Raw genomic sequence first — 18,203 nt, forward strand, 5'->3', positions numbered from 1 at the left:
AGATAGGATGGGTTGGAGGAGAAGAGGAAGAGGTAGGAAGGGTTGGAGGGTAAGGGGAAGAGGTAGGAAGGGTTGGAGGGTAAGGGGAAGAGGTAGGAAGGGTTGGAGGGTAAGGGGACGAGGTAGGAAGGGTTGGAGGGTAAGGGGACGAGGTAGGAAGGGTTGGAGGGTAAGGGGAAGAGGTAGGAAGGGTTGGAGGGTAAGGGGAAGAGGTAGGAAGGGTTGGAGGGTAAGTGTAAGAGGTTGGAAGGGTTGGAGGGTAAGGGGAAGAGGTAGGAAGGGTTGGAGAGAGAGGGAGAGAGAGGGAAAGAGGTAGGAAGGGTTGGAGGGTAAGGGAAGAGGTAGGAAGGGTTAGAGGGTAAGGGGACGAGGTAGGAAGGGTTGGAGGGTAAGGGTAAGAGGTTGGAAGGGTTGGAGGGTAAGGGGAAGAGGTAGGAAGGGTTGGAGAGAGAGGGAAAGAGGTAGGAAGGGTTGGAGGGAGAGGGGAAGAGGTAGGTAGGGTTAAAGAGAGAGGGGAAGAGGTAGGAAGGGTTGGAGGGGAAGGGAAGAGTTAGGAAGGGTTGGAGGGTGAGGGAAGAGGTAGGAAGGGTTGGAGGGTAAGGGAATGAGGTAGGAAGGGTTGGAGGGTAAGGGAATGAGGTAGAAAGGGTTGGAGGGTAAGGGAAAGAGGTAGGAAGGGTTGGAGGGAGAGGGAAAAGGTAGGAAGGGTTGGAGGGGAAGGGGGAAGAGGTAGGAAGGGTTGGAGGGGAAGGGGAAGAGGTAGGAAGGGTTGGAGGGTTAGGGAAGAGGTAGGAAGGGTTGGAGAGAGGGGAAGAGGGGAAGGGGAAGAGGTAGGAAGTAAATAAGGACTGTCTGATACAGCAGTTGGATAAGGATGGACTCACAGTTCAATGGTGTAAACAATGATTGTTGATTATTGCAAAGATTCATCAAAATCAATGACATTTTTCCACTATCCATGGTTCTGAATTCTCTGCTATTTCCACACGTAACTAGGTAACCAAAATGTAATTCCTCCATCTGTCAGCTGACAATGATTTAGTTGTTGTTGTTGTCCTCCCAGTTGAAACACTGGAGCTTCCAGCTGTGTGGTGAAGGCCTGACCCCTGGGAGGATGGAGCCTCTGTCTGTAGCCTCCCCTGTGGGATCTCATTCCTCCATCATCCTCCCCTTCAGGAACCCCACTGAACACCCAGCCCTGCTGCACCTCAGACTCACAGGTTAAACACACACACTGGACACACACTGGACACACACTGGACACACACTGGACACACACACTGGACACACACTGGACACACACTGGACACACACTGGACACACACTGGACACACACTGGACACACACTGGACACACACTGGACACTCACTGGACACACACTGGACACACACTGGACACACACTGGACACACACTGGACACACACTGGACACACACTGGACACACACTGGACACACACTGGACACACACTGGACACACACACTGGACACACACACTGAACACACACTGGACACACACTGGACACACACACACACTGGACACACACACTGGACACACACACTGACACACACACTGGACACACACTGGACACACACTGACACACACACACTGGACACACACACTGGACACACACTGGAACACACACTGGACACACACTGGACACACACTGGACACACACACTGGACACACACTGGACACACACTGGACACTCACTGGACACACACTTGACACACACTGGACACTCACTGGACACTCACTGGACACACACTGGACACACACTGGACACTCACTGGACACACACTTGACACACACACACTTGACACACACTGGACACTCACTGGACACACACACACTGGACACACACACTGGACACACACTGGACACACACACTGGACACACACACTGGACACACACACTGGACACACACTGGACACACACACTGGACACACACTGGAGACACACACTGGAGACACACACTGGACACACACACTGGACACACACACTGGACACACACACTGGACACACACTTGACACACACTGGACACACACTGGACACACACACTGGACACACACTGGACATACACTGGACATGCACACTGGACACACACTGGACACACACTGGACACACACTGGACACACACACTGGACACACACACTGGACACACACACTGGACACACACACTGGACACACACACACTGGACACACACACACTGGACACACACACACTGGACACACACACACTGGACACACACACTGGACACACACACTGGACACACACTGGACACACACACTGGACACACACACTGGACACACACACTTGACACACACTGGACACACACACTGGACACACACTGGACACACACTTGACACACACTGGACACACACTTGACACACACTGGACACACACACTGGACACACACTGGACATACACTGGACATGCACACTGGACACACACTGGACACACACTGGACACACACTGGACACACACACTGGACACACACACTGGACACACACACTGGACACACACTGGACACACACACTGGACACACACACTGGACACACACTGGACACACACTGGACACACACACTGGACACACACTTGACACACACTGGACACACACACTGGACACACACACTGGACACACACTGGACACACACTTGACACACACTGGACACACACTGGACACACACACTGGACACACACTGGACACACACTGGACATACACTGGACATACACTGGACACACACTGGACACACACTGGACATACAGTGGACATACACACTGGACACACAGTGGACATACACACTGGACACACACACTGGACACACACACTGGACACACACACTGGACACACACACTGGACACACACTGGACACACACACTGGACACACACACTGGACACACACTTGACACACACTGGACACACACACTGGACACACACTGGACATACACTGGACATGCACACTGGACACACACTGGACACACACTGGACACACACTGGACACACACACTGGACACACACACTGGACACACAGTGGACATACACACTGGACACACACACTGGACACACACACTGGACACACACACACACTGGACACACACTGGATACACGGGACACACACACTGGACACACTCACTGGACATACACTGGACATACACTGGACACACACTGGACACACTGGACACACACACACTGGACACACACACTGGACATACACTGGACACACACACTGGACACACACACACTGGACACACACTGGACACACACACACTGGACACACACTGGACATACACTGGACACACACTGGACACACACACTGGACACACACTGGACACACACACTGGACACACACACTGGACACACTGGACACACTCACTGGACACACACTGGACACACACACTGGACACACTGGACACACTCACTGGACACACACTGGACACACACTGGACACACACTGGACACACTGGACACACACACTGGACACACACACTGGACACACACACTGGACACACACTGGACATACACTGGACACACACACTGGACACACACACACTGGACACACACACACTGGACACACACACACTGGACACACACACTGGACACACACTGGACACACACTGGACACACACACTGGACACACACACTGGACACACACACTGGACACACACACACTGGACACACACACACTGGACACACACACTGGACACACACACTGGACACACACTGGACATACACTGGACACACACTGGACACACACACTAGACACACTGGACACACACACTGGACACACACACTGGACACACACACTGGACACACACACTGGACACACACTGGACACACACTGGACATACACTGGACACACACACTGGACACACACACTGGACACACACACTGGACACACACACACTGGACACACACACTGGACACGGACACACTGGACACACACACTGGACACACTGGACACACACTGGACACACTGGACATACACTGGACACACTAGACATACACTGGACACACTGGACACACACTGGACAGACACACTGGACACACTGGACACACACACTGGACACACACTGGACACACACACTGGACACACACTGGACACACACTGGACACACTCACTGGACACACACTGGACACACTCACTGGACACACACTGGACACTCACTGGACACACACTGGACACACACTGGACACACACTGGACACTCACTGGACACACTCACTGGACACACACACTGGACACTCACTGGACACACACTGGACACACTCACTGGACACACACATTGGACACACACCGGACACACACACACACACACATATACAGTATGCATGTACAGACATAGTCCTACCCCAGACACACAGGGAAACAGTCCTAGTAGAGACATGATGGTAGTAAGTGTTCATTCTCCTATCAGACGAGGAGCCCGGTCAGAAGAGATCAAGCCAGTCCTTCATCTGTGACAGGAAAGTGTTCTGCATCCCCCTCAAACAGACACAAGGTCAGTTCTTACACATCTCTCTGTCAAGCCTTACTTTAAAGGCATAGTTCCTCTGTTCTCCGCTTTGTCAGCCTACATGTTAGATGCACTAGTAAAGCTTGTCCCTCTCGTCCTCCATGTTGGCTCCAGGTGTGCGTGTGTCTGCGGGGGCCAGTGTGGACATTCCTGTGGTGTTTGCCCCTGACTCCATGCAACTGCACCAGGCCTGGCTCCTGGTTCAGCTAGAGCCCCTCTTCAACCTCCCCCGCCTGGACTCACCACTCACCACGGTCCAGAGGGACAAGTCAGTACAGTGTGTGTGTGTGTGTGTGCGTGTGCACATGCGTGTGTGTGTGTGTGCACATGCGTGTGTGTGTGTGTGTGTGCGTGTGCACATGCGTGTGTGTGTGTGTGTGTGTGTGCGTGTGCACATGCGTGTGTGTGTGTGTGTGTGTGTGTGTGTGTGTGTGTGTACACATGCGTGTGTGTGTAACAGGTGTTTCTGTGTACAGGTGTGTGGAGGTAGAGAAGGACCGGGTGCGTTTGGTCTGCTGGGTCTACCCCATCCATGGCATCCCAGAGGCCCCTCCTGAACCCCCTCATCCAGCGGTGATAGAATGTGAGGCTCGCGGTCGAGTGGAGGAGAGAGTGGAGGTGCTGTTGACGGGATGTGTTCCTGGCTCCTCCATCAGCAACACAGACACAACTCTCATCAGGGCCCCCTCCTCTGTCAGCAACACAGACACAACTCTCATCAGGGCCCCCTCCTCTGTCAGCAACACAGACACAACTCTCATCAGGGCCCCCTCCTCCGTCAGCAACACAGACACAACTTTCATCAGGGTCCCCTCCTCTGTCAGCAACACAGACACAACTCTCATCAGGGCCCTCTCCTCCGTCAGCAACACAGACACAACTCTCATCAGGGCCCCCTCCTCCGTCAGCAACACAGACACACCTCTCATCAGGGCCCCCTCCTCCGTCAGCAACACAGACACAACTCTCATCAGGGCCCCCTCCTCCATCAGCAACACAGACACAACTCTCATCAGGGCCCCCTCCTCCATCAGCAACACAGACACAACTCTCATCAGGGCCCCCTCCTCCGTCAGCAACACAGACACACCTCTCATCAGGGCCCCCTCCTCCACCAGCAACACAGACACAACTCTCATCAGCGCCCCCTCCTCAGGTGAGATCACATCAACTTCACTAGAAGTGTGGGCCTGTACCCCGAGAGTGTGTGTTGTCGTGTGTGGGCCTGTACCCTGAGAGTGTGTGGGCCTGTACCCTGAGAGTGTGTGGGCCTGTACCCTGAGAGTGTGTGGGCCTGTACCCTGAGAGTGTGTGTTGTCGTGTGTGGGCCTGTACCCTGAGAGTGTGTGGGCCTGTACCCTGAGAGTGTGTGTTGTCGTGTGTGGGCCTGTACCCTGAGAGTGTGTGGGCCTGTACCCTGAGAGTGTGTGGGCCTGTACCCTGAGAGTGTGTGGGCCTGTACCCTGAGAGTGTGTGGGCCTGTACCCTGAGAGTGTGTGTTGTCGTGTGTGGGCCTGTACCCTGAGAGTGTGTGGGCCTGTACCCTGAGAGTGTGTGGGCCTGTACCCTGAGAGTGTGTGGGCCTGTACCCTGAGAGTGTGTGGGCCTGTACCCTAAGAGTGTGTGGGCCTGTACCCTGAGAGTGTGTGGGCCTGTACCCCAAGAGTGTGTGGGCCTGTACCCCGAGAGTGTGTGGGCCTGTACCCCGAGAGTGTGTGTTGTCGTGTGTGGGCCTGTACCCTGAGAGTGTGTGGGCGTGTACCCTGAGAGTGTGTGGGCCTGTACCCTGAGAGTGTGTGGGCCTGTACCCTGAGAGTGTGTGGGCCTGTACCCTGAGAGTGTGTGGGCCTGTACCCCGAGAGTGTGTGGGCCTGTACCCTGAGAGTGTGTGGGCCTGTACCCTGAGAGTGTGTGGGCCTGTACCCTGAGAGTGTGTGGGCCTGTACCCTGAGAGTGTGTGGGCCTGTACCCTGAGAGTGTGTGGGCCTGTACCCTGAGAGTGTGTGTTGTCGTGTGTGGGCCTGTACCCTGAGAGTGTGTGGGCCTGTACCCTGAGAGTGTGTGGGCCTGTACCCTGAGAGTGTGTGGGCCTGTACCCTGAGAGTGTGTGGGCCTGTACCCTGAGAGTGTGTGGGCCTGTACCCTGAGAGTGTGTGGGCCTGTACCCTGAGAGTGTGTGGGCATGTACCCCGAGAGTGTGTGGGCCTGTACCCTGAGAGTGTGTGGGCCTGTACCCCGAGAGTGTGTGTTGTCGTGTGTGGGCCTGTACCCCGAGAGTGTGTGGGCCTGTACCCCGAGAGTGTGTGGGCCTGTACCCCGAGAGTGTGTGGGCCTGTACCCTGAGAGTGTGTGGGCCTGTACCCTGAGAGTGTGTGATGTGATTATGTAGCTAAATGTAATGCATAATTTCTGTCTCAACAGAGCGTATCCAAAGTAACTTAGTCAGCTGACAATGTTCACAGTGTTCGTTAGCATAAAATGCTAACTCTGGTTAAGTGAAGTCCACTTGTTCATAATCGTCACAATAATCTCCTGACAACACACACCAAATTGCTGTTTTGACACAGTCAGAGTGGTTAGTGAGTGTGTGTGTGTCAAAACAAATACAAGTGTATTTGTCACGTGCTTGGTAAACAACAGGTGTAGACTAACAATGATATCATTAAGCAATAAGGCCCGAGGGGGTGTGGTATGTGGCCAATAGACTACAGCTAAGGGCTGTTCTTAGGCACAACGCAACGCAGAGTGCCTGGATACAGCTCTTAACCGTGGTATATTGGTCATATACCACAAACCCCCGAGGTGCCTTATTGATATTATAAACTGGTTACCAACGCAATTAGAGCAGTAAAAATACATGTTTTATCATATCTGTGGTAAACTGTCTGATATACCACGGCTGTCAGCCAATCAGCATTCGGGGCTCGAACCACCCAGTTTATGATACCCATTACTGAGTCAATGATAACTTGGCTGTATTCACAGAGTACCAGTACTGAGTCAATGATAACTTGGCTGTATTCACAGAGTACCAGTACTGAGTCAATGATAACTTGGCTGTATACACAGAGTACCAGTACTGAGTCAATGATAACTTGGCTGATTACACAGAGTACCAGTACTGAGTCAATGATAACTTGGCTGTATACACAGAGTACCAGTACTGAGTCAATGATAACTTGGCTGTTTACACAGAGTATCAGTCCTAAGTCAATGATAACTTGGCTGTATACACAGAGTATCAGTACTGAGTCAATGATAACTTGGCTGTTTACACAGAGTATCAGTCCTAAGTCAATGATAACTTGGCTGTATACACAGAGTACCAGTACTGAGTCAATGATAACTTGGCTGTTTACACAGAGTACCAGTACTGAGTCAATGATAACTTGGCTGTATACACAGAGTACCAGTACTGAGTCAATGATAACTTGGCTGTTTACACAGAGTATCAGTCCTAGGTCAATGATAACTTGGCTGTATACACAGAGTATCAGTACTGAGTCAGTGATAACTTGGCTGTATACACAGAGTACCAGTACTGAGTCAGTGATAACTTGGCTGTATACACAGAGTACCAGTACTGAGTCAATGATAACTTGGCTGTATACACAGAGTATCAGTCCTAAGTCAATGATAACTTGGCTGTTTACACAGAGTACCAGTACTGAGTCAATGATAACTTGGCTGTATACACAGAGTACCAGTACTGAGTCAATGATAACTTGGCTGTTTACACAAGAGTATCAGTCCTAAGTCAATGATAACTTGGCTGTATACACAGAGTATCAGTACTGAGTCAGTGATAACTTGGCTGTATACACAGAGTACCAGTACTGAGTCAGTGATAACTTGGCTGTATACACAGAGTACCAGTACTGAGTCAATGATAACTTGGCTGTATACACAGAGTATCAGTCCTAAGTCAATGATAACTTGGCTGTTTACACAGAGTACCAGTACTGAGTCAATGATAACTTGGCTGTATACACAGAGTACCAGTACTGAGTCAATGATAACTTGGCTGTATACACAGAGTATCAGTCCTAAGTCAATGATAACTTGGCTGTTTACACAGAGTACCAGTACTGAGTCAATGATAACTTGGCTATATACACAGAGTATCAGTACTGAGTCAGTGATAACTTGGCTGTATACACAGAGTACCAGTACTGAGTCAGTGATAACTTGGCTGTATACACAGAGTACCAGTACTGAGTCAATGATAACTTGGCTGTATACACAGAGTATCAGTCCTAAGTCAATGATAACTTGGCTGTATACACAGAGTATCAGTACTGAGTCAATGATAACTTGGCTGTTTACACAGAGTATCAGTCCTAAGTCAATGATAACTTGGCTGTATACACAGAGTACCAGTACTGAGTCAATGATAACTTGGCTGTTTACACAGAGTACCAGTACTGAGTCAATGATAACTTGGCTATATACACAGAGTATCAGTACTGAGTCAATGATAACTTGGCTGTATACACAGAGTATCAGTCCTAAGTCAATGATAACTTGGCTGTATACACAGAGTACCAGTACTGAGTCAATGATAACTTGGCTGTTTACACAGAGTATCAGTCCTAAGTCAATGATAACTTGGCTGTATACACAGAGTATCAGTACTGAGTCAATGATAACTTGGCTGTTTACACAGAGTATCAGTCCTAAGTCAATGATAACTTGGCTGTATACACAGAGTACCAGTACTGAGTCAATGATAACTTGGCTGTTTACACAGAGTACCAGTACTGAGTCAATGATAACTTGGCTGTATACACAGAGTACCAGTACTGAGTCAATGATAACTTGGCTGTTTACACAGAGTATCAGTCCTAGGTCAATGATAACTTGGCTGTATACACAGAGTATCAGTACTGAGTCAGTGATAACTTGGCTGTATACACAGAGTACCAGTACTGAGTCAGTGATAACTTGGCTGTATACACAGAGTACCAGTACTGAGTCAATGATAACTTGGCTGTATACACAGAGTATCAGTCCTAAGTCAATGATAACTTGGCTGTTTACACAGAGTACCAGTACTGAGTCAATGATAACTTGGCTGTATACACAGAGTACCAGTACTGAGTCAATGATAACTTGGCTGTTTACACAAGAGTATCAGTCCTAAGTCAATGATAACTTGGCTGTATACACAGAGTATCAGTACTGAGTCAGTGATAACTTGGCTGTATACACAGAGTACCAGTACTGAGTCAGTGATAACTTGGCTGTATACACAGAGTACCAGTACTGAGTCAATGATAACTTGGCTGTATACACAGAGTATCAGTCCTAAGTCAATGATAACTTGGCTGTTTACACAGAGTACCAGTACTGAGTCAATGATAACTTGGCTGTATACACAGAGTACCAGTACTGAGTCAATGATAACTTGGCTGTATACACAGAGTATCAGTCCTAAGTCAATGATAACTTGGCTGTTTACACAGAGTACCAGTACTGAGTCAATGATAACTTGGCTGTATACACAGAGTACCAGTACTGAGTCAATGATAACTTGGCTGTTTACACAGAGTATCAGTCCTAAGTCAATGATAACTTGGCTGTATACACAGAGTATCAGTACTGAGTCAATGATAACTTGGCTGTTTACACAGAGTATCAGTCCTAAGTCAATGATAACTTGGCTGTATACACAGAGTACCAGTACTGAGTCAATGATAACTTGGCTGTTTACACAGAGTATCAGTCCTAAGTCAATGATAACTTGGCTGTATACACAGAGTATCAGTACTGAGTCAGTGATAACTTGGCTGTATACACAGAGTACCAGAACTGAGTCAGTGTGTGTGTGTCCATCCATGTGTTAGCAGCAGGCTTCAGGCTGGCTCCAGAAGACTTCCTATGTGAGGTGTGTTATAACAGTGATGCTGAGCGGTCCCAGCTGGAGGGCTGTGTAACCCTGTCTCTACTGAACTGTCACAGAGACCCCGACTCTGGCATCGTCTCTCTCACCATCAACCTCATCTTCACGCCTTACAAACCTCTCAGGTGACGGACATACATCACATAGACACACACACACACACAAACGTGCGCATATTACACACACACACAAACACACACATATCACACACACAAACACACACATATCACACACACAAACACACGCATATCACACACACACAAACGCATGCATATCACACACACACACTGGCTCTCAGCTCTGCACCTTCTAATCCAGGTAGCAGACTAACATCTGATAAAGTGCATTACTTAAATAATACATAAATAATACATAAATAATTACTCTTCAGAAACTGTATCTATTTGTGTTCCCTCTCCCTCTCCTCCTCTATCTTCCTCCTCCCCCTCTCCCCTCCACTCCCCTATCCTCTTCCCCTCACCCTGTCCCCTCCTCTACCCTCCCTCTCCTCCCCCTCTCCCCTCCACTCCCCTATCCTCTTCCCCTCACCCTGTCCCCTCCTCTACCCTCCTCTCCCTCCTCTCCTCTCCTCCTCCTCTCTTCTCCCCTCCTCTCTCCTCCCCCTCTCTTCTCCACTCCTCTCCCCTCCCCTCCTCTCTTCTACCCTCCCCTCCTCTTCCCTCCCCTCCCCTCCCCTCCTCTCTTCTCCCCTCCTCTCCTCTCCTATCTTCTCCCCTCTCCTCCTCCTCTCTTCTCCTCTCCTCTCTTCTCCCCTCTCCTCCTCTCGCCTCCCCTCCTCTCTTCTCCCATCCCCTCATCCACTCCTCTCTTCTCCCCTCCCTCCTCTTCCCTCCCCTCCTCTCTTCTCCCCTCCTCTCCTCTCTTTTCCCTCTCCTCCTCTCTTCTCCCCTCCCCTCCCCTCCTCTCTTCTCCCATCCCCTCCTCCACTCCTCTCCTCCTCTCCCTAGGTGTTCAGCTGTGCTGGCGGTTCAGTGTTTGACAGGTGGGCTCTGGAAGTTTCCCATCAGCCTCATCTCCACCGAGCCGCAGGTTGATGACGTCATCACCATTAACGCTGCAGGGCTGCACAAGACCTCTGCTGTGGGCTTCAGACTGACCAGCCAGACCAGGTCAAGCTGTGTGTGTGTGTGTGTGTGTGTGTGTGTGTGTGTGTGTGTGTGTGTGTGTGTGTGTGGGGGGGGGGGGGGGGTGTCTGTGTGTGTGTTTCTCTGACACTTACCCTGTCTATGTGTTTGTTCCTGCATGTCTATGTGGCAGGTACCCAGAGCCGTTCACAGCAGGGTTCCTGCCAGGTGGGGGCAGTGAGTTCCAGGTGTGTCCCTCCTCAGGTGAGCTCCTCCCAGTGGGGTCAGCCGGTACCCTCCTCACAGTCTCCTTCACCCCCTCCATGTACAGCAAGAGACACCACGCTACGCTGCTGGTCCAGGTATGTCTGGCTAGTAACACACTACACTCGTAGCTAAAAAAGGTGCTATCTAGAAGCTAAAAGGGCTCTTCGACTGTTCCCATAGGAGAACCCATTGAAGAACCCTTTTTGGTTCCAGGTGGAACCCTTTTGGGTTCCATGTAGAAATAGGATTCTTTCTACATAGGGTTCTTTCTACACAGAATCCAAAAGGGTTCTACCTGGAATCAAAAATGGTTCTACCTGGAACCAAAAAGGGTTCTCCTATGGGGAAAGCCGAAGAACCTTTTTGGAACTTTTTTTCTAAGAGTGTAGTGTAAGGATCGGGGCAACAGATATAGACACACACACCTCACTGGCTGACAGCTGCTTGTCCCTCCCCCAGACAGCAGACACACACACCTCACTGGCTGACAGCTGCTTGTCCCTCCCCCAGACAGCAGACACACACACCTCACTGGCTGACAGCTGCTTGTCCCTCCCCCAGACAGCAGACACACACACCTCACTGGCTGACAGCTGCTTGTCCCTCCCCCAGACAGCAGACACACACACCTCACTGGCTGACAGCTGCTTGTCCCTCCCCCAGACAGCAGACACACACACCTCACTGGCTGACAGCTGCTTGTCCCTCCCCAGACAGCAGACACACACCTCACTGGCTGACGGCTGCTTGTCCCTCCCCAGACAGCAGACACACACACCTCACTGGCTGACAGCTGCTTGTCCCTCCCCCAACAGCAGACACTCACACCTCACTGGCTGACGGCTGCTTGTCCCTCCCCCAGACAGCAGACACACACACCTCACTGGCTGACGGCTGCTTGTCCCTCCCCCAGACAGCAGACACACACACCTCACTGGCTGACAGCTGCTTGTCCCTCCCCCAGACAGCAGACACACACACCTCACTGGCTGACAGCTGCTTGTCCCTCCTCCAGACAGCAGACATGCAGTGGACGTACGAGGTGAAAGGAACCACGCCTGCTTACACCCCACCCCACTCTGCCTCCTCCAATGGGAACACCTCTTCCAGGGAACTCCCTCCCACTGATGTCCGCCAGAGGAACTTTGTGTCCCGGAACCTTCATCTCCCAGCCACGGCTAACTCCTCCCCCATCAAACACAGAGCCTCCGCCTCGCAGATCAGATAGAGAGATCATTCTCACACTACACCCCCACCCCATTCCTGTGTCATTGAGATGATCATACAGGAGGTTTGAATAATTAAAGTGCCTGTACTTCACCTCATTGTCATAATTAGATTTCTGTTGACCTCTGACCTCTGACCATATGGACATTCTTTATGCACTTGGCATGACTTTGGAGACGTTCTCAGTCTGTTCTCAAATGAGATGTGTGTGTTCATATGCATGTGGGGGTCAACTCCCTCTTGTCATCCAGGCCAGTGAACCAGGGGTCTTTCTCTCACCCTGAATTCCAAGACGGATGATCTCCCCTCTGATTACTTAGCCTGTCATTTAGTCTTAACTGGATGAAACAGACTCTGGTTTAGAGGCAGAGAGAGAGAGAGAGACTATCTCATTTATTTAGGCAGCAATAATATTCACTTGGATTGATCATATCAGAGCGAAGGTTTGGATTAGGGAACAGATTGATCCTGGATCGAGATTAGAAGGAAAACAGTCCTTCTCTGAATAATAGACTTCAGCAGGACACAATATGGAGTCACATTGACATCCCTTATGGGTTAACACAAAACACTGTTTATGATTGCTGATTGTAGGCTACTATATTTGTCTGTTGTAAAGTCAAAAGTGATGAACATCTGGAGATTCTGGACCCGAGACTGTCTCTGTCCATTATCACGTGGTACTGAACTCTACCTGAGACTGTCTCTGTCCATTATCTTGTGGTATTGAACTCTACCTGAGACTGTCTCTGTCCATTATCTTGTGGTATTGAACTCTACCTGAGACTGTCTCTGTCCATTATCACGTGGTACTGAACTCTACCTGAGACTGTCTCTGTCCATTATCACGTGGTACTGAACTCTACCTGAGACTGTCTCTGTCCATTATCTTGTGGTATTGAACTCTACCTGAGACTGTCTCTGTCCATTATCTTGTGGTACTGAACTCTACCTGAGACTGTCTCTGTCCATTATCACATGGTTCTGAACTCTACCTGAGACTGTCTCTGTCCATTATCTTGTGGTATTGAACTCTACCTGAGACTGTCTCTGTCCATTATCACATGGTTCTGAACTCTACCTGAGACTGTCTCTGTCCATTATCTTGTGGTATTGAACTCTACCTGAGACTGTCTCTGGCCATTATCACATGGTTCTGAACTCTACCTGAGACTGTCTCTGTCCATTATCTTGTGGTATTGAACTCTACCTGAGACTGTCTCTGTCCATTATCACGTGGTACTGAACTCTACCTGAGACTGTCTCTGTCCATTATCTTTTGGTATTGAACTCTACCTGAGACTGTCTCTGTCCATTATCTTGTGGTACTGAACTCTACCTGAGACTGTCTCTGTCCATTATCTTTTGGTACTGAACTCTACCTGAGACTGTCTCTGTCCATTATCTTGTGGTATTGAACTCTACCTGAGACTGTCTCTGGCCATTATCACATGGTTCTGAACTCTACCTGAGACTGTCTCTGTCCATTATCTTGTGGTATTGAACTCTACCTGAGACTGTCTCTGTCCATTATCACGTGGTACTGAACTCTACCTGAGACTGTCTCTGTCCATTATCACATGGTTCTGAACTCTACCTGAGACTGTCTCTGTCCATTATCACGTGGTACTGAACTCTACCGGAGACTGTCTCTGTCCATTATCTTGTGGTATTGAACTCTACCTGAGACTGTCTCTGTCCATTATCACGTGGTACTGAACTCTACCTGAGACTGTCTCTGTCCATTATCACATGGTTCTGAACTCTACCTGAGACTGTCTCTGTCCATTATCTTGTGGTATTGAACTCTACCTGAGACTGTCTCTGTCCATTATCTTGTGGTATTGAACTCTACCTGAGACTGTCTCTGTCCATTATCTGGTGGTATTGAACTCTACCTGAGACTGTCTCTGTCCATTATCTTGTGGTATTGAACTCTACCTGAGACTGTCTCTGTCCATTATCTTGTGGTATTGAACTCTACCTGAGACTGTCTCTGTCCATTATCTTGTGGTATTGAACTCTACCTGAGACTGTCTCTGTCCATTATCACGTGGTACTGAACTCCACCTGAGCAGAGAAGGGCCTGCTGTTGAGATCACAAGAGCAAAGTGGATGGTACCAGTGTATGGCTCTAGCTGACAGCTAGACCGCATTCAGTTACAGACCTAGTTCAGCCTGCACTAAACCAGCAGGCTGAACAAGGTTAGAGGGAGCTCAGAGTTCCAAGTGTGTATATCACCTGTGAGAGCGATCAGCCAATCACGGCCGGGCACACGCTCCCAACGAAGCAACTGTCTCGCTCTTTGATGTGAAATCTAATTAATGCTGCAAAGCCCCTCTCCTCACAGTGAGTATCCCCTGCCGTGAATGGAGAGAGAGAGAGAGAGAGAGAGAGAGAGAGAGAGAGAGAGAGAGAGAGAGAGAGAGAGAGAGAGAGAGAGAGAGAGAGAGAGAGAGAGAGAGAGAGAGAGAGAGAGAGAGAGAGAGAGAGAGAGAGAGAGAGAGAGAGAGAGAGAGAGAGAGAGAGAGAGAGAGAGAGAGAGAGAGAGAGAGAGAGAGAGAGAGAGAGAGAGAGAGAGAGAGAGAGAGAGAGAGAGAGAGAGAGAGAGAGAGAGAGAGAGATGTAAATTCTGAAAAGTCAGGACATTTTGTGTGTCCTGAAAAGTGACATTTTAATTTAAGGTTTAGGGTTAGGAGTTAGGTTTTGGGGTTAGGGGTAGGGTAGGAGTTAGATTTAGGGTTAAGGTTAGGAGTTATGTTTGGGGTTAGGGGTAGGAGTTAGGTTTAGGGTTAAAGTGGAACTGAGAGCGTTCCAACTACTTTGCATCTATGAAACAGACCATCATAATATCAGTAAAAAATATAAAATTCCCAGTTTATGCTACAAACCAACTTAATATCAGGTTTTAAAAATAGATTATATTTGACTCAGCATTCCATGATGTACAGTAAGGCATTGTTGGTAGAATAGATAGATGCAGTTCTAGATGCAGCATGTTGTTCTCGTCTCATGAACAGCGAAGTCCAACCTGCATTTTGACATTAAACACAGTGGTGAGTTCTGTAGCTATGACCCGTAATAAACACAAGTGCGCAATGATAAGTAGCATCCAGCGATTTAAGTGTTGATGCCGTAGCATGTAGATAATATCCCCATTATCTATAACAGACATAAAAGTAGCTTGCACAATTGTTCTACTATTTGTATAGGACAAACATGCCCTGTTTCTATAGAGGAAGCCTAGCTTGATTTTTAGCCGTTTACAAAGTTCATCAATATGCATTTTAAAAGACAGTTTATCATCCAATCATATCCCTAAGTAGTTATATGCAGAGACCTGATTAATTCGAGAACCATCTAAGCTCGGAAGTGCAAGTGTATTTTCAACCAACTTTTTGAACCTATTAAAAATCATAAAATGTTTGTTTTTTTTGCATTTAAAACAAGTTTCAGCTGTATAAAAGACCCTTGTAATATCTTAAAATCTGTCTCCAATAGTGATAATGCTTGGTCAGCCGTTGAAGCGATAGAGTACATGACAGTGTCATCAGCATATAAATGAATTTGACACTTATCTCATCACCGATATTGTTTATGTAGAGAGTAAACAGTAATGGACCAAGTTTAGAACCTTGTGGGACCCCTTTAACAAACTCCAATGGCTAAGACTGGATGCTGTCAACTCCAACAATCTGATTTCAATCCTTTAGATAGTCATGAAACCAATAACAGGCATCCAATCCCAGTCCTATTGACGATAGCTTACCCAAAAGTATTGCATGGTTTACAGTGTCAAAATTATAGGAGAAGACTCAGAGCTATTATCTTGGCAAAGGGAGGTTACACAAAGTATTGAATGATGGGGTGCCAATAATTGTGGCACACATATTTTATAAAAAATATTTGTTCTATAATAATCTTGATTATTTTTTCAATTATTTTACAATAATGAAAGTTTAGATTAATATTTTTAATATTTTTCTCACAGCCCGTTTTGTTCATATGTACCAAGGGTGTCAATATTAGTGGAGGGAACTGTAGGGAAAGATAGCCTACCTTTTTATGGTGGTTTGATCAATAGGACTGTAAAGTTCCCAAATGTAAGAGGACTCAGAAATACATCCAGGTCTATTTTGTGGCTTTTGCTGAATGCGTTCTAATGATCTAAAGTTGCGCTTGATGGCAGGCCCTACTGCCTGTAAACACACAGTCCAGTTCATAGTGAATGATGACAGGCCCTACTGCCTGTAAACACACAGTCCAGTTCATAGTGAATGATGACAGGCCCTACTGCCTGTAAACACACAGTCCAGTTCATAGTGAATGATGACAGGCCCTACTGCCTGTAAACACACAGTCCAGTTCATAGTGAATGATGACAGGCCCTACTGCCTGTAAACACACAGTCCAGTTCATAGTGAATGATGACAGGCCCTACTGCCTGTAAACACACAGTCCAGTTCATAGTGAATGATGGCAGGCCCTACTGCCTGTAAACACACAGTCCAGTTCATAGTGAATGATGACAGGCCCTACTGCCTGTAAACACACAGTCCAGTTCATAGTGAATGATGGCAGGCCCTACTGCCTGTAAACACACAGTCCAGTTCATAGTGAATGATGACAGGCCCTACTGCCTGTAAACACACAGTCCAGTTCATAGTGAATGATGACAGGCCCTACTGCCTGTAAACACACAGTCCAGTTCATAGTGAATGATGACAGGCCCTACTGCCTGTAAACACACAGTCCAGTTCATAGTGAATGATGACAGGCCCTACTGCCTGTAAACACACAGTCCAGTTCATAGTGAATGATGACAGGCCCTACTGCCTGTAAACACACAGTCCAGTTCATAGTGAATGATGACAGGCCCTACTGCCTGTAAACACACAGTCCAGTTCATAGTGAATGATGACAGGCCCTACTGCCTGTAAACACACAGTCCAGTTCATAGTGAATGATGACAGGCCCTACTGCCTGTAAACACACAGTCCAGTTCATAGTGAATGATGACAGGCCCTACTGCCTGTAAACACACAGTCCAGTTCATAGTGAATGATGACAGGCCCTACTGCCTGTAAACACACAGTCCAGTTCATAGTGAATGATGACAGGCCCTACTGCCTGTAAACACACAGTCCAGTTCATAGTGAATGATGACAGGCCCTACTGCCTGTAAACACACAGTCCAGTTCATA

At 48.5% G+C, this 18,203-nt stretch overlaps 1 protein-coding gene across 1 annotated transcript in view; it reads left to right on the plus strand.

The window, feature by feature from the left end:
* LOC135532526 (cilia- and flagella-associated protein 47-like) overlaps positions 1–13,124 on the plus strand; it is a gene marked incomplete at its 5' end in the record, with an annotated part of 17,190 nt that extends 4,066 nt beyond the window's left edge. Inside the window, 8 exons of the mRNA XM_064960003.1 lie at positions 1,064–1,220; positions 4,419–4,502; positions 4,632–4,785; positions 4,994–5,673; positions 10,364–10,544; positions 11,388–11,549; positions 11,698–11,866; positions 12,787–13,124. Coding sequence (XP_064816075.1) covers positions 1,064–1,220; positions 4,419–4,502; positions 4,632–4,785; positions 4,994–5,673; positions 10,364–10,544; positions 11,388–11,549; positions 11,698–11,866; positions 12,787–12,999 — 1,800 coding nt within the window. The remainder of the gene's footprint in view (positions 1–1,063; positions 1,221–4,418; positions 4,503–4,631; positions 4,786–4,993; positions 5,674–10,363; positions 10,545–11,387; positions 11,550–11,697; positions 11,867–12,786) is intronic.
* Between the last annotated feature and the right edge of the window lie 5,079 nt (positions 13,125–18,203).

The sequence above is a fragment of the Oncorhynchus masou genome, unplaced genomic scaffold (assembly GCF_036934945.1).
Source record: "Oncorhynchus masou masou isolate Uvic2021 unplaced genomic scaffold, UVic_Omas_1.1 unplaced_scaffold_1895, whole genome shotgun sequence".
Classification (NCBI taxonomy): Eukaryota; Metazoa; Chordata; class Actinopteri; order Salmoniformes; family Salmonidae; genus Oncorhynchus; species Oncorhynchus masou.